The sequence below is a fragment of the Carcharodon carcharias genome, chromosome 8 (genome assembly GCF_017639515.1).
Source record: "Carcharodon carcharias isolate sCarCar2 chromosome 8, sCarCar2.pri, whole genome shotgun sequence".
Taxonomy (NCBI): Eukaryota; Metazoa; Chordata; class Chondrichthyes; order Lamniformes; family Lamnidae; genus Carcharodon; species Carcharodon carcharias.
Genome location: NC_054474.1, coordinates 45,856,220 through 45,878,267, shown reverse-complemented (window position 1 = coordinate 45,878,267; position 22,048 = coordinate 45,856,220). Strand labels below are relative to the sequence as shown.

The 22,048-nt window shown below is 42.5% G+C and overlaps 1 protein-coding gene across 2 annotated transcripts in view; it reads left to right on the top strand.

The window, feature by feature from the left end:
* Positions 1-22,048, top strand: part of LOC121281211 (polypeptide N-acetylgalactosaminyltransferase 10-like) — a 167,847-nt gene that overhangs the window by 94,304 nt on the left and 51,495 nt on the right. For both annotated transcript variants that reach the window (XM_041193992.1, XM_041193993.1), the window contains exon 4: positions 5,249-5,415. In XM_041193992.1, the coding sequence (XP_041049926.1) occupies positions 5,249-5,415 (167 nt within the window). The remainder of the gene's footprint in view (positions 1-5,248; positions 5,416-22,048) is intronic.

The following is a 22,048-nucleotide window of genomic DNA, read 5'->3' as shown; positions in this document are numbered from 1 at the left end:
TCAGCCTGCTCCTGCCCCACAGAACTCATTTCTCGTTATCTTGACTCCCTTCTCTCTCCCCTTATCCAGTCCCTTCCCACCTACATCCATGATTCCTCTGACACCTTACGTCACATCAACAATTTTCCGTTCCCTGGACCCAACCACTTCCTCTTCAACATGGACGTCCAATCCCTCTACACCTCCATCCCCCACCAGGATGGTCTGAGGGTCCTTAGCTTCTTCCTCGAACAGAGGCCCGAACAATCCCCATCCACCACTACTCTCCTCCGTCTGGCTGAACTTGTTCTCACACTGAACAATTTCTCCTTCAACTCCTCTCACTTCCTCCAAATAAAAGGTGTGGCTATGGGTACCCGCATGGGCCCCAGCTATGCCTGTCTCTTTATGAAGTATGTGGAACGTTCCTTGTTCCAGTCCTACTCCAGCCCCCTTTCACAACTCTTTCTCCGGTACATTGATGATTACTTCAGTGCTGCTTCATGCTCTCGTCGGGACTTGGAAAAATTTATTAATTTTGCTTCCAATTTCCACCCCTCCATCATTTTCACATGGTCCATCTCTGACATTTCCCTTCCCTTCCTTGACCTCTCTGTCTCAATCTCTGGTGATAGACTGTCCACCAATATCCATTATAAGCCTACCGACTCCCACAGCTACCTCGACTACAGCTCCTCACACCCAGCTTCCTGTAAGGACTCCATCCCATTCTCTCAGTTCCTTCGCTTCCGTCGCATCTGTTCTGATGATGCTACCTTCAAAAACAGTTCCTCTGACATGTCCTCCTTCTTCCTTAACCGAGGTTTTCCACCCCACGGTCGTTGACAGGACCCTCAACCATGTCCAGCCCATCTCCCGCGCATCCGCCCTCACGCCTTCTCCTCCCTCCCAGAAACATGATTGGGTGCCCCTTGTCCTCAGTTATCACCCCACCAGCCAAAGGATCATCCTCCGCCATTTCTGCCAACTCCAGCATGATGCCACCACCAAACACATCTTCCCTTCACCCCCCCCTGGTGGCATTCCGTAGGGATCGTTCCCTCTAGGACACCCTGGTCCACTCCTCCATCACCCCCTACTCCTCAACCCCCACCTATGGCACCTCCCCATGCCCATGCAAAAGATGCAACACCTGCCCCTTCACTTCCTCTTTCCTCACCGTCCAAGGGCCCAAACACTCCTTTCAAGTGAAGCAGCATTTCACTTGCATTTCCCCCAACTTAGTCTACTGCATTCGTTGCTCCCAATGTGGTCTCCTCTACGTTGGAGAGACCAAATGTAAACTGGGCGACCGCTTTGCAGAACACCTGCGGTCTGTCCGCAAGAATGACCCAAACCTCCCTGTCGCCATTTTAACACTCCACCCTGCCCTCCCCCCCCCCACCTTAAACCAGCTTATATTTCACCCCTCTCTTTATATTCGCTCAGTTCGGTGGAAGGGTTATGAGGACTCGAAACGTCAACTCTTTTCTTCTCCGCCGATGCTGCCAGACCTGCTGAGTTTTTCCAGATAGTTCTGTTTTTGATAAGAATAGCTTGTATATTTCTAATAACCTGAACAAACTCTTCAAAGCAATGGAAACCCTAGGATTAGTCATCCAGTTAAGTGAAGAGGGAAGCTGTCAAAGAGAAACAGCTGTGATATTTTGCTTTCCTTTTATATCCCTACCTATGACTTTTCATTCCACTGCTGCTTCTTGCATGCATTGGCTTTTTCTGCAGCAACAGTTATAAACTCTGAGATGCCATGGTGCACATTTCCATGATTTATATGTTTCTGCTGTTAGCTTGGGAATTGCCAGAATGTCACCTTCATTGAATTTTGCATAATTTTTGCTTGTGAAATCAGGTTTATTTATGGAGGAATTAAATCGGTAACTACCAAATTAAATTAAATGTGCTAGTAGCTGAACATAGTGTTGCACAACAACTGTCATCTTTAGCATAATTAAATGCCCCAAATTGCTTCAGGAGCATTATTGAACATAAAGTGACACCAAGCCACATGCGATACAGGTCCAGATTTTGCATTAATAATAATGGTGAAGCAATCAACACTCGCTTATTATGGGGTTATTTGGATTGCAACCTGTGGTGTGTGCACCTGCACAGTTAAAGGTCAAATTCTGAGTTACCCAGCTCCTCCATAAGCTCTGAAATAACAATACCTTGTTGATAGACTCGACAGTGAAATACATCCAACAGCGTAATGTTGCAGTACTTGCTAGTAACCTATTAGTTATAGACTAAACATACCAGAAAAAATTAGGGCTGGTACCTAACCTTTTTTCTTTTGCCTTAGTTGAGTCCTTTCCCACCTACATCCATTAGTCTTCCAATGGCCTCAGTCACTTTAATGGTTTCCATTTTCTGACCTTAACTATTTTCTCTCACCATGGACGTCCAATCTCTCTAGCTCTCACCCCTTCCCCTCACTCCCAGAACCACGGGGAATGGAGGTGTAAAGTGTGGGAAATGGGACAACACAGTTGAGGGCTCTGTCAGCCATGGTGTTTGGGATGTAGGCAGCGGGAGTCCTCGTTTTGAGGAAAAAGGTAAACAAAGCAGATGCACTGATACAGAAAGTTGCATCATCAGAACAAATATGACAGAAATGGAGAAACTGGGAATTGGAATGGAGTGCATACAGGAAGCGGGAGGAAGTATTGTTGAGATAACTGGGAAATTAATGAATTTTCATTAATAGCTTATCCCCAGGAATGGAAACTGAGAAATGAAGCAAGGGAAGGGAAGAGCAGAGGTGGACTATGTGAAGGTGAGAGAAGAGTGGAAATTGGAAGCAAAGTTTGTGAAATTTGCCAGTTCAAGGGGACAGTAGGAAACAGCACTGATACTGACATCAATGTAGCAGAAAAAGAGTTGAGAGAAGAGGCCCAAGCTGGACTGGAACAAAGAATGTTTCACAAATCTCACAAGAAGGAAGGTTTTCTGCTTCTTCTTTGAACAGAGGTCCAACCAATCTCCAACCCACTGCCCTCCTCTGCCTTGCTCAATGTTTTCCACATTGAACAACTCCTTTAATGCCACTCGCTGCCTCCAAATAAAAAATGTTGCTGTGGAAATCTGCATAAGTCATAGCAATGACTTTTTTTTGCGGGATATGTGGAACATTTCATGTTCCTGTCCTTCTCGGGGGTGGGGGTGGGAGGGTGGTGGTGGTGGTGGCCCTCTTCCTCACCTTTCTTTCCAGTACATTGAGATCTGTATCTGTGCCATTATCTGTTCTCGCTCTGAGCCGGCAAATTACATCAACTTTGCTTCCAATTTCTGTCGTCCTCACACATTCATATGGTCCATCTTTGACGCTTCCCTTCCCTTCCTTGGCTTCTGTCTCAGTTTCGGGGGCTAGGCTATGAACTAATATTCATTATTAGCCCACTCCCACAGCTACCTTGAATACACTTCCTCACACCTCATTTCCTGTAAGAACTCCATTTCATTTTTCCCATCTTAATCGCATCTGTTCCACTGATGCAATCTTCCATACCTGTGCTTTTGATGTGTCTTCCTTTCTCCTCAACTGAGGAAGTTCCTCCCCATAAACCCCAATTGACGGGATCTACAACCATGTTCGCCCCATTTTCCGCACTTTTTTCATCCTTCCCCTTCCTCCCAAAACCATGATAGGGTTCTCTTTATCCTCATCTTCCACCCCCACCAATCTCCATACTCAATGGATCGTCCTCCATTTCTGCTACCTCCGTCGCACTGTCACCACCAAACACATATTCCCCTCCCCTGATCTTTCAGCATTTTGAAGGGATCATTCCTTCTGTGTCACCCTGGTCCACTCCTCAGCCATCCCCTCCTCTTCCCAAGAGAACTTATCATGCAAGTGCAGGAGATGCAACAGGTGCTCTTTCACTTCTTCTCTCCTCACTGTCCAAGGCCTCAAACACTCTTTCTAGGTGAAGGAGCAATTCCTTTTTTCTTCTTTCAATTTAGTATACTGTATTAGTCGCTCACAATGCAGTCTGCTCTACATTGGGGAGCCCAAATGCAGTTTGGGTGACTGTTTTGTGAAACACGTCTGTTAAGTCCACAAACATGATGCCTAGCTTCTGATCGCTTGTCATTTTAATTCCCCACCTTGCTCTCACAATGTCCTCGGCCCCTTGCGGTGTTCCAATGAAGCTCAATGTAAGCTCGAGGAACAGCACCTCATCTTTCAATCAGGCGCCTTCCAGACTTGTCATTCAGATCAGCAATTTCAGACTATAACTTCTGCCCCCTTTTGTTTCCATTTACTTTACAGGTTTTGGTTTCACTATTGTTTTTGCTTTCAGGTGGCAACTGTTCATCATTCTGCGGTTTACTCTTCCTCTGTAGACACATCTTTGGTTTCTTTTCTTGTCCCATTACCACTTCCTTTGGCCTTAACACCATCAACCTATTGTAATTTAATCTCCCCTGTCTTCTACCCTATCACAGGCCTATCCTTATGTTCTTTTTTCAACCACTTCCCTTTCACTTGTTTTAAGTTTCCCCAGTTCTGATGAAAGGCCATTGACCTGAAATATTATATCTGTTTCTCTATCCACAGATACTGTCTGATGTGTTGAACATTTCCAGCCTTTTCAGTTTTTATTCCAGATTTCCAACATCTGCATTATTTTGCTTTTGTATTACTAACTGATGTTCTGGCAGCCTTGACGGTGATGAAACTTGCTGTGCCAGTGCTTGATTTGGTTTTGATAATGCCACCAGTTCTTTCACAGTAACTGAGTGGATTGGAATTTGGTTTAGGTGCTTGATATACTGATGTTATGTCAGCCAACTGCTGACAATGGACCAAATATTCCACCAGCTTTTTAAGAATTTTTCCTCAGTTAACCTGAGAGGGTTCACGATTTTTCTCAAACTGGGCTCTTTTTCATAGGACCCCATGTTGAAAGGATGGGGACCTCTTTCACCAATACCTTTGTGCCATATGCCAATGGGTTGCAGTGAAGAACTTGCCCAAGTTAAGATCCATGTGGTCCAGTTGGCTGCTTGGTGATCTTATGGATGTCATGTAGCACCATCTAGCAGTAGGAATGGATGAACTTTCTACTAATACAGATTAAGAAAGTTGCTGATTATATGTTTGAGAAAGCCCTATACTGAAGGTTATTAATTGTGTATTTAAAAAAAAAAATGGTTTTTAAAACTGCCCTATGTTATGTCATAATGGCTATTTCAGGTTCTACGATGGTTTTCATGTTATTTGTGCCTCTTTAATTGACAGCTGCAAGAAGAAACTGTATTTGGCGTCACTTCCAAATACCAGTGTCATTATACCATTCCACAATGAAGGCTGGTCCTCACTCCTGCGAACTGTGCACAGTGTCTTTAATCGCTCGCCACCAGAGCTTATTGCAGAAATCGTACTTGTAGATGACTTCAGTGATAGAGGTAAACATGCTGAGTTTTTACTTAAACCATTATTAAGGGTAGATTGTTAATGCTTAAATATTTTTTTTTAAATTGACATTAACTAAATCTTAAGCAATTTTGACTTTTTCAAAACTGCAATATCTCAAATATTCTCCGCCCTATCTCCATTTAACTGGGATGAATCAAAAGCTAAAAGGCAGACAGCCAGTACACAACTGAAACTAGCTTCACTAAAAAAGTACAACAGTCTGTTGTGTATGGTAAGAAATGAAAAGTGAATAAAATTTGAGAGCTGCCAAATTTTGTTGTTTTTGCTATCAGTGACTGATTTCAATTTCACCTGTAATCCTCTATGTGCAAGTCAGGCCCGTCCAGCAACGTTCAGCAAGCCGAGGCTGTAACACTTTGGATAGTTCGGTATATTGAGCATTTTTTTTTACAATAAACTTTTTAATGAATCATCAATTTCCTTTAATGGATACCACTGTATTTTTAAAGGTTAAAACACAAAAGTCTAGTTGTAATTTGTGAAGTTAGTGCTTTTCCTCGCTCAATCATGAGCTTCAGTGTGTTTTGTTACAATTCCCTTTTTCTTCAGAAATGAAAAAATAATTTTTATTGTAATTTCAGAAACAAGAATATAATTATGTGAAAGTAAAATTTATCTTGGGGGTGGGACTATAAAAAATGGATTCATGGATTTTAGGAGTCGATATTGAAAATTTATATCCTTTTACTGGTGCACTGTGGTAGCAGTTTGTATGATATACAGCAGGCACTACAGTAACTCACCAAGGTTATTTTGAAAGTGCCATCACCATCTCAAGGGCAATTGGGGATGAGCAACAAATGCTGGCCTTGCCAATGACATTCGTATCCCATGAAAGAATTTAAAAAAACCCTCCTTCCACTATGACCTCTACCACTGGGAAGGACAAAAACTGCAAAAATACTATTACCTCCTAATTCACACCTTAGTTGCGCACCATCCTAACTTGAGCTCAGTTAAATTTCAAACACATGGTTTAAAACCATACAGTAGCAATGTGTGTGAAAGCCTTTATGACTGAGGGCAGATTAGCAGTGTTTTAGAGGTTTTTTAAAGATTAAATCCTAAGTGCTTGGTGTTGTGATATTCAGTTTTATCTTTCCTTACAGTTTTCTCTAGTCACTTTGTAAAGATATAGGGATAAAGGTAGGTTTGCAACTGTCAGTTGCACGGTTGTTGACAGGGTCCTCAACCGTGTCCGGCCCATCTCCCGCGCATCCGCCCTCACGCCTTCTCCTCCCTCCCAAAAATATGATAGAGTCCCCCTTGTCCTCACTTATCACCCCACCAGCCTCCGCATTCAAAGGATCATCCTCTGCCATTTCCGCCAACTCCAGCATGATGCCACCACCAAACACATCTTCCCTTCACCCCCCGCCTGTCGGCATTCCATAGGGATCGTTCCCTCCGGGACACCCTGGTCCACTTCTCCATCACCCCCTACTCCTCAACCCCCACCTATGGCACCTCCCCATGCCCACGCAAAAGATGTAACACCTGCCCCTTCACTTCCTCTCTCCTCACCATCCAAGGGCCCAAACACTCCTTTCAAGTGAAGCAGCATTTCACTTGCATTTCCCCCAACTTAGTCTACTGTATTCGTTGCTCCCAATGCGGTCTCCTCTACATTGGAGAGACCAAACGTAAACTGGGCGACCGCTTTGCAGAACACCTGCGGTCTGTCCGCAAGAATGATCCAAACCTCCCTGTTGCTTGCCATTTTAACACTCCACCCTGCTCTCTTGCCCACATGTCTGTCCTTGGCCTGCTGCATTGTTCCAGTGAAGCCCAACGCAAACTGGAGGAACAGCACCTCATCTTCCAACTAGGCACTTTACAGCCTTCTGGACTGAATATTGAATTCAACAACTTGAGCTCCCTCCTCCATTCCCATCCCCTTTCTGTTTCTTCCCCCTTCCTTTTGTTTTTTTTTCTTTTCCAATAATTTATATAGATTTTTCTTTTCCCACATATTTCCATTATTTTTAAATCTTTTATGCTCCCCCACCCCCACTAGAGCTATACCTTCAGTGCCCTACCATCCATTCTTAATTAGCACATTCGTTTAGATTATATCACCAACTTCAACACCTCTGTGTTCTTTTGTTCTTTTGTCTGTGACATCTTTTGATGATCTGCTCCTATCCTAACACCCCCCCTCCCCTCCACTTCTTCACCCCCACCCCCCACCCAACCCAACCTTAAACCAGCTTATATTTCCCTCTCCTTGTAAAGAAAGATCAGTTCTGTTGAAGGGTCATGAGGACTCGAAACGTCAACTCTTTTCTTCTCCGCCGATGCTGCCAGACCTGCTGTGTTTTTCCAGGTAATTCTGTTTTTGTTTTGCAACTGTCAGGGTCATTATGCAATAGAGAACCAAGGTGAATATAGAAAGTATAGATGAGAGCTGAAAAAAATAACCAAGGGCAAAGAGAGTGAGACTAGATTAGTGGTTAACATTAAAAGGGAAATCAAAAGTCTGTTATAAACATAAATATAGTAAAAGCGTTATTAAAGGAAGACTGGAAGTAATTAGGAACCAAAAAGAAGATAATCTTGTGGACACAGAAGCATAACTGAGCAACTGAGTGAACACTTTTCATCTGCCTTCACTGAAAAAAGTGTTTTGCCAATGTCACAGAAAAGGAGGGAGCAGAGAAATTGGATAGGATAACAATGGATGAGGAGTAGGTGCTCAAAGTAACTGGAAGTATTAAAAGTAGAAAAATCACCCAGTCCAGATGGAAAGCACCCTAGACAGCTGAGGGAAGTAAGTGGAGAATCTGGCCACAATCTTCAAATCTTCGCAAGGTAAAAAGTGTTTTGTCTTGGAAAATAGTATTAATTTGGAAAGATTTCTAAGTAATCATGTTGTGCAATTTTAATAGATAGATGCGTTTTCATTCTAAATCCTTCTTTAATTTTAGGTTACATTGCTCTGCATTTGAAATCTCAATCAGTTATAGACGTAATAGAAATTGCATAAGTAGTCATAAACATTAAGTAGATTTGATATGCAAAGGATTTTATATCAAGTGACATGATTTTTAATGTTTACAAAGTGCATATTTTAGGTTCTAAAATTTCTCTGAGCAGAACACAATTATTATGTAATCTGGACTACTTCCTAAAAAACTTACATTTACCATATCAAAGTCTATAGCCCAAGATTCTACAAGAAATTGCAGGCTGTTTTGACAAATATATTTTATTACGTAAATTTCAAACAAACTATGCTTCGGTCGGCCATACTCTAGAAACTGGCATGTGAACTGTGACCCAACAAGATCAGCTAACATAATATATTGTGAATAGATAAATATCAAAACATATGAACATACAAAATAGGAGCAGAAGTAGGCCATTCAGCCCCTCAAGTCTGCTCTGCATTCAATAATAGCATGGCTGAACTGTTTGTGTTTTGAGTTCCACATTCCCATTTACTCGTGGTAACCTTAGATCCTTGTTAGGCAAGGGAATCAATCTACCTCTGCCTTAAAAATATTCAGTGACCCTGTCTCCACCACCTTCTGAGGCAGAGTTCCAAAGTCACACAACTCAGAATTTTTTTTCCTCATCTCTGTCCTATCAGGGTGACCCTAATTTTAAAACAATGGCCCCTATTTCTGGACTTACCCACAAGAGGAAACATTCTTTCCACATCTACCTTGTCAAGCCTGTTCAGGATCTTGTATACTTCAATCAAGTCACTCGTCACTCTTCTAAACTCCAGCAGAAACAAGCCCAGCCTATCCAACCTATCCTCATAAGACAATCCGCTCATTCCAGGTGTCAATCTAGCAAAGCACCTCTGAACTACCTCCATTGCCTTAAACCTTATGGAGGTTTACATTGTTCCTTAAATAAGGAGACCAAAACTGCACACGGTATTAGAAATGCGGTCTCATCAATGCCCTATATAACTGAAGCATAACATCCTTACTTTTATGTTCAATTCCTGTCATAACAAAGGATAGCATTCCATTAGCCTCCTTGATTACATGCTGCACCTGCATACTAACTTCTTGTGAATCATGCACAAGAACACCTAGATCCTGTTGAAGCTTGCAATTCTGCAGTCGTTCTCCGTTTAAGTAATACTCTGCTATTTTTATCCTTCCTGTCAAAGTGAACAACTTCACATTTCCCCACATTATAGCCCATCTGCCAGATTTTTGCCCACTTACTCAACTTATGTATATCCGTCTACTAACTCCTTATGTCTTCTTCACAACATACTTTCCTACCTACCTTTGTGTTGTCTGCAAATTTAGCCACCATGCCTTCACTTCCCTCATCTAAGTAATTGATGTAAATTGTAAAAAAAAAATTGAGGCCCCAGCACAGAAATCTGTGGAACTCCAGTTGTTACATCCTGCCAACCAAAGACCCATTGATGCATACTCTCTGTTTTCTGCCAGCCAATCTTGTATCCGGGCTAATATGTCACCCCTTACACTGAGCTTTTATTTTCCGCAATGACCTTTATGTAGCACATTATCAAATGTTTTCTGGAAATCCAAGTAGAGTACATCTACAGGCTCCGCTCCATCCACCACACATTACTCCTTCAAAGAACTCTAATAAATTGGATAAACATGATTTCCCTTTCATAAATCCATGTTGACTCTTCCTGATTACCCTCAGTGCCCAGCTATAACCTCCCTAATGACAGTTTCTAACACCTTCCCAACGACAGACGTCAAGATAACAGGCCTATAGTTGCCTGTTTCCTACCTTTTTTTTCTGTCCCACTGGCAGGACAGAACCAGCAGAGGTGGCAGGACAGTCAGGAGGGCACCCTCAACATCGACTCCGGCCCCCACGAAGTCTCATGGCATAAGGCCAAACATTGGCAAGGAAACCTCCTGATTACCATATACCTGACCCCCTCAGCTGATGAATCAGTGCCCCTCCATGTTGAACACCACTTGGAGGTAGCACTGAGGGTGGCAAGGGCACAGAATGAACTCAGGGTGGGGGACTTCAATGTGCATCACGAAGAGTGGCTCAGGAGCACTACTACTGACCGAGCTGGCCGGGTCCTAAAGGACATAGCTACTAGACCGGATCTGCGGCAGATGGTGCAGGAACCAACAAGAGGGAGAAACATTGATCTCATCCTCACCAACCTGCCTGCCGCAGATGCATCTGTCCGTGACAGTATCGGTAGGAGTGACCACCGCACAGTCCTTGTTGAGACAAAGCCCGTCTTCACATTGAGGATACCCTCCATCGTGTTGTGTGGTACTACCACCGTTCTAAATGGAATATATTTCGAACTGATCTAGCAACTCAAGACTGGGCATCCATGAGATGCTTTGGGCTATCAGCAGCAGCAGAATTTTACTCAACCACAATCTGTAACCTCATTGCCTGACATTCCCCCCCACTCTAACATTACCACCAAGCCAGGGGATCAACTCTGGTTCAATGAAGAGTGCAGGAGGGCATGCCAGGAGCAGCACAAAGCATACTTAAAAATGAGATGTCAACCTGGTGAAGCTACAACACAGGACTACTTGTGTGCCAAACAGCATAAGCAGCAAGTGATCGACAGAGCTAAGTGATTCCACAACCAATGGATCAGAACTAAGCTCTGCAGTCCTGCCACATCCAGTAGTGAATGGTGGTGGACAATTAAACAACTCACCTGAGGAGGAGGCTCCACAAATATCTCCATCCTCAATGATGAAGGTGCCCAGCACATCAGTGCAAAAGATAAAGCTGAAGCATTCGTAAAAATCTTCAGCCAGATGTGGATGATCCATCTTGACCTGCTCCAGAGGTCCCCAGCGTCACAGATGCCAGTCTTAAGCCAATTTGATTCACTCCATGTGATACCAAGAAATGGCTGAAGGCACTGGATACTGCAAAGGCTAAGGACCCTGACAATATTCAATCAATAGTACTGAAGACTTGTGCTCCAGAACTTGCTGCACCCCTAGCCAAGCTGTTTGAGTACAGAGACAACACTGGCATCTACCCGGCAGTGTGGAAAATTGTCCAGGTACGTCCAGTACACAAAAAGTAGGACAAATCCAACCGGGCCAATTGCCGCCCCATCAGTCTACTCTCGATCATCAGCAAAGTGATGGAAGAGGTCATCAACAGTGCTATCAAGCAGTCCTTGCTTAGCAATAACCAGTTCACTGATGCTCAGTTTATGCTCTGTCAGTGTCACTCAGCTTCTGGTTCAAACATGGACAAAAGAGCTGAACTCCAGAGGTGAGAGTGAGTGCCCTTGACATCAAGGCAGCATTTGACCGAGTGTGGCATCAAGCAAAACTGGAGTCAATGGGAGTCTGCTGGTTGGAGTCATGCTTAGCACAAAGGAAGATGGTTGTGGTTGTTGGAGGTCAGTCATCTCAGCTCCAGGACATCACTGCAGGAGTTCCTAGGCCCAACCATCTTCAGCTGCTTCATCAATGACCTTCCTGCTATCATGAGGTCAGCACCATTCACAAGTCCTTAGATGCTGAAGCAGTCTATATCCAAATGCAATAAGACCTGGACAATATCCAGGCTTGGGCTGACAATGGCAATTAACATTCGTGCCACACAAGTGTCAGGCAATGACCATCTCCAACAAGAGAGAATCTAATTATCGTCCCTTGACATTCAATGGCATTACCATCACTGAATTACCGCTACCGTCATCCTGGGTGTTATCATTGGCCAGAAACTGAACTGGACTAGTCATACTGTGGCTACAAGAGCAGGTCAGAGGCTAGAGATCCTGTGGCGAGTAACTCGCCTCCTGACTCTTGAAAGCCTGTCCACCATCTACAAGGCACAAGTCAGGAGTGTGATGGAATACTCTTCACTTGCCCCGATGAGTGTAGCTCTAACAACACACGAAGCTTGACACCATGCCAGACAAAGCAGCCCACTTGATTGACACCCCATCCACAAATATTCACTCCCTCTACTGCTGACGTACAGTGGCAGCAGTGTGTACCATCTACAAGATGCACTACAGGAACTCACCAAGGCTCATTAGGCAACACCTTTCAAACCCACGACTGCCACCACTTAGAAGGACAAGGGCAGCAGGTACATGGAAACACCACCACCTGGAAGTACCCCTCCAAGACATTATTCATCCTGACTTGGAAATATATCGCTGTTCCTTCACCGACGCTGGGTCAAAATCCTGGAACTCCCTCCCTAACAGCACTGTGGGTGTATTTACACCACATGGACTGCAGTGGTTCAAGAAGGTATGTCACCACTGCCTTCTCAAGGGCAATTAGGGATGGGCAATAAATGCTGGCCTAGCCAGCGACGCCCACACCCCTCCAATGAATGACTAAAAATAAAAATAAACAGTACTACCCATCCACCTTTACCTCGCTTCCTATTCTTCTTGAAGGTCATACACCCCTCAATGTTCAGGACCCAATCCTTGTCATCTTGCATCCTTGTCTCCTTAATCGCCATCAGATCATATTTATTTGCTTCAATGTGCCCTATCAATTTGTTTACTTTGTTATGAATGCTACGTGCATTCAGATACAGTCTTTAGTTTAGTCTTTCTGTTATCTTTGTGACATTTAGTCTTGATTCTTTGTGCATTCTTGGGTTTTTTTCTCTCTATCCCTTCCTGCCATTCTCCGACCCTCATTTCCCATATTACTATTTTCCTCTCTTACCTCGTCTCTACTCTTTTTGATATACCACATCTTTCCACATTTGACCCCTTGCCCCAACTATTTGGTTCACAACCTTATCTATTTCACGAGTTATGTGGTTCGCACGAATGGTCCCAGCCCGGTTCAGATGCAGACTGTCCCAACAGTACAGCCCCACTTTCTCCAGAACTGGTGACTGTGCCCCACAAACTGGAACCCACTTCTCCCACACCAGTATTCATCTCTCTAATTTTATGTATCCTATATCAATTTGCACACGGCTCATGTAATAATCCAGAGATTATAACTTTTGAGGTTCTGCTTTTCAATTTATTGCCTAGTTCCTCATAATCTCTAAGCAGAACCTCTTTCCTTGTTTTTCTTATATCATTGGTACCTACATGGACCACGACAACTGGATCCTCCCCCTTCCACTCTAAGTTCTCTCCAGCCCTGAGCAAATGTCTCAAACCCTGGCAACCTGCAGGCAACATAGCCGTCTGGACTCTCACTCTTTGGTACAGAGAACAATGTCAACCCCCCGACTACTGTACCCTACTACCACTACGTTCCTTTTTGCTTCCTGTACCATGGTGCCATGGTCAATTTGCTCATCAATCCTGCAGCCCTCATCCAAACAAGCTGAGATCTATTGGACCATTACAGAGCCTCCCATTCCTGCCCTTTGGGTTCCTTACCTGCCTCACTCACAGTCACACCCTCCTGTCCCTGACCGCTGACCAAATTGGAAGACCCTGTCCTAAGTGGTGTGACTGCCTTTTGGTACAAAGCATCCGGGTAAACTTTCTGCCCTCCCTGATATGTCACAGCATCTGCAGCTTGGCCTCCAGCTCAATGACTCAAGCCACAAACACTTATGCAGATGTGTTTGCCCTGGATCACAATGTTATCCAGGAGTGCCCACATGTGCCTTGACACATCATCTGTCCTGCCATCTTTAAGTGTTTTAAATAATAATTTAGTTATATTAATTACTTAGTTATGTTGCTTTTTATATATTTTATTAACTTTACCACCAATTTTTGTGTGCTATTTTAAACCTTCGGGATAGAATAGAACTTACCCACTGATCAGATACTCATCAAACAGCTAGCTTCTTTCCTTGTTGTAGAGTAAGAACCAATTCCTACAAGATGAGAAAGATAGAAAATGGAAACAAACACCTCCTTCCCTCCCCTCACTGAACTCTCCCTCTCGTCAAACAAGTCTTCACTCAGATACCTAAGCTGCACTCTGTTTCTATAGACTGAGATCTAGGCTAATCTTGATACTTATGAAAAAGTATTCCAAATGGAAAAATTCATCACAGACAATAATGAACCAAAATGATGGAATGAAAATAGATTATTATTAATTTTTAATAAGGTTAAGGATTTTAGTGGTTTAAGGAGACAGCCACACTTATTCAGGGCAACTTAGCAAGGATATTAAATATGGGTCCAAATCTTCCTGTCAGCGGCAAAGCTATGGCTCACGCTTTTGTTTTTACCTTTTTTGCTGGCTGCAGCAGGAACTTCCTGTCCCAGCTGCAGCATGGATCAGTTGTGGAGGTGAATAGGGAGGCCTAGTGGCAAAGCATAGTTGAAGTGAAACCATGTCTCCTTTGTCATCATGAACTGGAGGCTGTCCCTTGAGATTTGCCTTCATTTCAGTGTTTCCAAGTGTTTTCAAGATAATTTTTCATTAATTATTCATTCTAGCCCCCTACTCCCGGTTGGAGGGTGAGTCAGGGAAAAGGATGTGAACTGGGTGTGCAGGAGGTAGGTTGAGATAGGATGATAGGTAGGGCTGTGCAGTGAGCTAGGGGTGCAGTGGAGGTTTAGCAGCATTAGGGATGACAGGAGTGTGTGGATATACATTCCTCCTGATTTAAAAGTCTGCGCCAAGCAGGTTCAATGTCTGCTGGGAACACAGCTACTTTTTTTACACTGATTTATTAGCGAAGTTCTAGGCGAATAGCCCAAGCTTACACACTGACAGGTTCCAGAGGGACTATCAGCAGGGGCTCCCACTGAGCCATTTCTGGCAAACCGGAAGTTCAGGGTTCCAGTGCAGGTCAGCTCCCCAGAACTTGCGATTCTGTTGTGCCCCCCAGTAGTGGTGAATGTCTCAAGCATTCACCGCTGTTGGTATTGGAAGATCCACGTCATTGTCTTGCCAGGCTTACATGTATTCCATGAATAAAAATAAGCATTAACAAATATTTTGATAATTCTATTTCTAGGTATCTGATCGGTCTCACAAATGAGGCCCCTACAAATGAATTTTGAGCTATTGTGTTTTCTTTTCAAAGATGACACTGCAATCTGATAGCATGGTTCTAAGAAGCATATTAACCCTGCCCCATTAAGTATATTCTATATTACAAAGGGATTCGGACTGTATGGCTTTATTTCATTGGGAAAGTGCACTACTTGAAATATCATTGTGCTCCATGATGTTTTCTTTTCATTACAAAGGTTTTAGCCCACAGTTGTCAGATAAAGATGAATTATTGTTTTAATTAGCCTGATTTCTATTCGGTTGAATTGACGAACATTTCAGTGTTTTGAAATTGAAAGAAGTATTAGATGAATAGATTGAACTTTTCTTACATAATTAATAATAGCCATGTTTTTCTTCAATTTATGATAAATGGTGAACCTATGTGCAAATGCAGTCTCAGAAGAATTTCTTAGTGGTGATGCAGTCCCACTAAATGTACACAGCAGTATTTAGGTCATTATCCCAAATATTTCTTGCTGTTGACATACTTGTAATAAAATTATGTCTAATTTTAAGAGATAATAATACCCTCCAACAAAAGGTGAATTTCCGGAGTCTTCCCTCATTTATCACTGAAGATAATATTTGGCATAATTTAAGTTACGTTTTCGAGTCCCAAGAAGATGTTGGTTTGTACCAAGATTGCATTCATGCAAAGTGGATCTTTACTGCAGTAAGTGACACCTTGATCATTTTAATTAAATGGCCAAATGCCATAAGTTTATAAAATTTATTAAGGCTTCAGAACGAAAGCATGAAATGTGAAAAAGCCATTCAGCCTATCAAGTTGCTTAATGCTCTCGACTTTGTACAACCTGCCCCATAATGGACATCCCAGCCTATTCAGTTTTGTGAGGTAAAGTTCTGCATTAGCACTGCCTGCCCTACAGAAGCAAATTCTGTGAAATTCTAGTGAATTCTTCTAACCTTTCTTTCTACATTATAAACCTAGGCCAGTTACTACCATGGCACAACCTATCTGTTGCTCTCGTAGCCCAGTAGCTGAGGATCAAGTTCTGCAGAACATTTCATTGCCTCAATCAATACCAATTCTTGATTGAATTTAACCATATCAGTCTTAATTCCATTCCTAATGAGATTCATCTAGCTTTTATTTTTTAGATCCTTAATGACATTGCATTAGTTATTTATTAAAGAATTACTGGTGTTTTAACTTCAACTTGCAACATGCTTTTACATGGATTTTTACATTTTCAACAAGCTAGAAGTTAGAATCCTGGCGCAAATAGTTTATTAGGTTGATATACCTTGCTCTGTAATTGCTTTGTGACCAGTACTTGTATGTGTATATGAAGACATATGTACATAGTCAGTGCTCATTCTGATCTCCCTCCTGATCTCAGCTCTTCCCAATCTGCTTCACTGAAAAATATCAGGACTCATCAGTTGCCATTCTTGTTATAAGAGACTGTATGCTGCTTAATATATCCTGATTATAGACAGTGTTCATAATAAATGTTTAATTTAAAAGTAGAAAATTCTGGAAATGCACAGCAGACCCACCATATATTTTTTTCTTTACAGATGCTGTCTATTTGTAGCATTTGAATTGTAGATGGTGTGCAGTTTTTTCTTTCCTAAATTATGTGACAGTTGTTGAATTTACATTTATTCATGATTCTCGTAGTGAGTTTCGGATCTACTCTAATAGATGGTGCCTCCAACAGTACAGCAGTCCCTCAGTACTTTACTGAAATGTCAGGCAGAATTATGTGTTCAAGACTCTGGAGTGGGTCTTCAACCCTCAGTTTTGTGACTTGGAAGTGGAAGTGCTCCCACATAAGCCACAACTGACACTTGACAATATTAAATCACTTATTGAAGGATTGAAAAAAAAATCCATTCAAGGAAACCAAAAGGCAGTGATTTCACCAGTGCACCAGAATAACAGCAAGTCATGTGCAGTCTGCATAATCTGAAAGAAAGATGACGTAGGAGCAGAAGTAGACCAATTGAGACTGCTCCGCCATTCAGTACGATCATGGCTGATCATCCACTTCAATGCCTTTTTCCCACACTATTCCCATATCCCATGTTGTCATTGGTATTTAGAAATCAGTCAATCTCCATTAAACATACTTGACGACTGAGCTTCCACAACCCTCTGGGATAGAGAATTCCAAAAATTCACAACCCTCTTGTGTAAAAAAAAATACTCCTCATCTTGGTCTTAAGTGGCTTCCGCCTTATTTTGAAATTGTCCCCCCTGGTTCTAGACTCCCCCACCAGGGGAAACATCTTACCTGCATCTACCCTGTTTATCCCTTTAAGTATTTTATAGGTTTCAATGTGACCTCCTCTCATTCTTCAAAACTCTAGAGAATACAGGCCCAGTTTTCCAATCTCTCTTGATAGGACAACTCCACTATCCCGGGAACAAGTCTGGTGAACCTTCGCTGCACTCTCTCTATGGCAATAATATCCTTCCTCAGGCAAGGGGACCAAAACTGCACACAGTACTCCAGGTGCGGTCTAACCAAGATTCTATGTACAATTAAAGCAAGACTTCGCTACTGCTGTTCTCAAATCATCCTGCGACAAAGGTTAACATACAAGTAGCCTTCCTAATCATAAGAACATAAGAACTAGGAGCAGGAGTAGGCAATTCAGCCCCTCGAGCCTGCCCCGCCATTCATTATGACCATGGCTGATCTAATTTCGGCCTCAACTCTAATTTCCCGCCCTCTCCCCATAACCTTTCAACCCATTACTAATTAAAAATCTGTCTATCTCTTCCTTAAATTTATTCAGCGTGCCGGCATCCTCTATTCTGAGGTAGTGAATTCCACAGATTCATGACCTTTTGAGAAGGGTAATTCCTCCTCATCTCTGATTTAAATGTACCACCCCTTAGCCTAAAACTATGGCCTCTCGTTCTAGAATGCCCCAGAAGGGGAAACATCCACTCCACGTCTACTTTGTCTATCCCCTTTAGCATCTTATATACCTCAATTAGATCTCCTCTCATCCTTCTAAACTATAGCAAGTATAGGCCTAAATTGCTCAATCTCTCCTCATAAGACAAGCCCCGTATCTCTCGAATCAATCTAGTGAACCTCCTCTGAACGACTCCAGTGCAACTACATCCTTACTCAAGTAAGGGGACCAAAACTGTGTACAGTACTCCAGGTGCGGTCTCACCTATGCCTTGTACAGTTGCAACAACACTTCCCTATTTTTATACTCTATTCCTTTAGCAATAAATATCCAAATTCCAGCCTTCCTTATTACCTGCTGTACCTGCATACTAGCTTTCAGCAATTCATGCACGAGGACACCCAGATCCCTCTGCACTGAAGCATTCTGAAGTTTCACGCCATTTAAATAATAAGTCGCCGTTTTATTCTTCCGACCAAAATGGATAACTTCACACTTATCCACATTAAACTCCATCTGCCAAATTTTGGCCCATTCACCTAACCTGTCTATATCTTTTTATAAATTTCTTATTTCTTCATTGCAACTTACTTTCCCACCTATTTTCACGTGATCTGCAAATTTAGCTATAGTACCTTCCATCCCTGAATCTAAGTCATTAATATAGATTGTAAATAGTTGGGGCCCAAGGACTGAACCCTGTGGCACCCCGTTAGTTAGAGCTTGCCATCCAGAAAAAGATCCATTTATCCGGACTCTCTACTTTCTGTTGGTTAGCCAATCCTCTATCCAAGCTAATATATTACCCCTAACTCCGTGTGATCTTATCCTGTGTATTAATCTTTTGTGCGGCACCTTTTCAAAGGCCTTCTGGAAGTCCATTTATACTACATCTATAGGATCCCTATTATCCACTTTGCTTGTCACATCTTCAAAGAACTCTAGCAAGTTAATCAAACACGATTTACTCTTCATAAAACCATGCTGACTCTGATGGATTGCATTTTGACTTTCCAAATGCCCCATTACTGCTTCCTTAATAATGGATTCCAACAATTTCCCAACGACAGACGTTAAACTAACTGGTCTACAGTTTCCTACTTTCTGCCTCCCCCCCTGTTTTGAATAAGGGTGTTTATATTAGCATTTTTCCAATCCACTGGAATCTTTCCAGAATCCAGGGAATTTTGGAATATTATAGCCAATGCATCCATTATCTCCGCTGCCACTTCCTTGAAGACCCTGGGATGTAGGCCTTCAGGTCCTGGGGACTTATCACCCTTTAATCCCAATAGTTTGCTCAGTACTTTTTCTCTAGTGATGGTGATTGTTCTGAGTTCCTCCTTATCTATAGTGACTTATTGACAAGGACACCCAGGTCCCTTAGAACACCTACACTTTCTAATCTCTCATCATTTAAGAAGCACTCTGCACATCTGTTCCTCCTACCAGTGGATAACCCCACATTTTTCCACATTATATTCCATCTGCCATGTTCTTGCCTATTCACCAAGTCTGTCCAAATCCTCTTGAAGTTTCTTTACATTTTTCTCACAATACACATTCCGACCTAGCTTTGTGTCATCCGTGAACTTGGAAATATTACATTTGATCCTTACATCCAAATCATTGATATATATCGTGAACAGCTTTGCTTCAAGGACAGATCCTTGCAGTACCCCACTAGTCACAGCCTGGCAACGTGAGAATGGCCTTTTTATTCCTTCTCTGTTTTTTGCTTGTTAACCTAACCTTAATCCATGCCAGTATATTACCTCCTTTCCCATGTGCTTCAATTTTGCCAAACAATCTCCTGTGGGGACTTCACAATCTTTACAAGGCAGTTGGTGGCCTTTCAGCTCATTGAATCTGCACTGGCTCTCTGAAAGAATATTCTACCTAGTCCCACTCCCCTGCCTTATCCCTGTTACCTTGCACATTCATTCTTTTCAGGTATCAATCCAATTCCCTTCTGAATACCTTGATCGAACCTGCCTACACCACTCTCTCAGGAAGTTTGTTCCAGACTGCAACCACCTTCTGGGTGAAAAAATTTTCCTCACATCAATATTGCTCCTTTTGCCAATTTATTTTGAATCTGTGCCCCCTAGTTCTTGATGCTCTCTTGAGGGGGAACAGTTTCTCACTATTTACCCTGTCCATACCTCTCAGCATCTTGAATACCTGTATCAAGTCTCTTCTCTGTCTTCTTTTCTCCAAGGAAAACGGTCCCAACCTCTCCAATCTATCCTCATAGCTACAGTCTTAATCCCTGGAATTGTTCCTATGAATCTGCTCTGTACCCTCTCCAATGCCTTCACATCCTCTCTCAAGTATGGTGCTCAGAACTGGATGCAATATTCCAGATGAGATCTAACTAGTGTCTTATACAATTTCAGCATGACCTCCTTACTCTTGTACTTAATGGCCCTATTAATAAAGCCCAAGATACTATATGCTTTATTAACTGATCTCTCAACATGCCCTGCCATCTTCAATGACTTATGTACATATACATCGAGGTTCATCTGTTTATGCACCTCCTTTAGAGTTTCTCCCTTTATTTTATACTGTCTCACCATATTCATATTGCCAAAATGAATCACCTCTTACTTCTCTGCATTGAACCTCATCTGCCACTTGTTTGCCCAATTCACCAACATGTCATCTTCCTTTTGAAGCTCAAGACCATCCTCCGAGTTGACAATGTTTCCAATCTTCATATCATTTGCAAATTTTGAAATCATGTCTTGAACATCACACTCTAGGTCGTTAATATATATCAGGAAGGGCAAGGGTCCCAACACTGATGCCTGGGGAACTCCACTACAATCCTTCCTGCAATCCGAAAAACAACCATTTATCACTACTCTCTGTTTTCTGTCACTCAGTCAATTTCTTATCCAAGTGCCTATTTTCCCTTTTATTCCATGAGCTATAATTTTGCTCAAATCTGTTGTGTGGGACTGTATCAGTGCCTTTTGAAAATCCATATACACCACATTAACAGCGTTGCCCTTCTCAACCTTCTCTGTTACCTCCTCAAAAAAACTCCAAGTTAAGTAAACATGATTTTCTCTTAATGAATTCATGCTGGCTTTCCTTAATTATCCTATGCTTGTCTAAGTGACTTGATTTTGTCCGAACTATAGTTTGCAGAAGTTTCCCGACCACTGAAGTCAAACTGACTGGTATGTGGTTGCCGACTTTATCCTTGCACCCGTTTTTAAATAAGGGTGTAACATTCGCAATTCTCCAGTCCTTTGGCACCGCCTGTGCCTAGGAAGACTGGAAGATTATTGCTAGTGCTTATGCAATTTCCACTGTCCCTTCCCTCAGTATCTTTGGATGCATCTCATCAGGCCCTGGTACCTTATCTATTTTAAGTAAAGATAGCCTTTCTAACACCACCTCCTTCTCAATTGTAAATTCTTCTAGTGTACCAGTTACCTCCTCTTTCACCTTGGCCTGGAAAGCATCTTCTTCCTTTGTAAAGACAGGTGCAAAGTACTCATTTAATATCTCCACTATTTCTCCTGCCTCCACATGCAAGTTCCCTGTTCCTTATAAGACAACCTGCCCATTCCTGGTATTAGTCTTGTTAACCTTCTCTGAACTGCTTACGCATTTACATCTTTCTTTCAGTAAGGAGACCAGTACCGAACACACTACTCCAGATGTGGTCTCACCAATGCCCTGTACAACTGAAGCATAACCTCCCTACTTTTGTAATCAATTCCCCTACTTGCATATGCACCTTTTGTGATTCATGCACTAGGACATC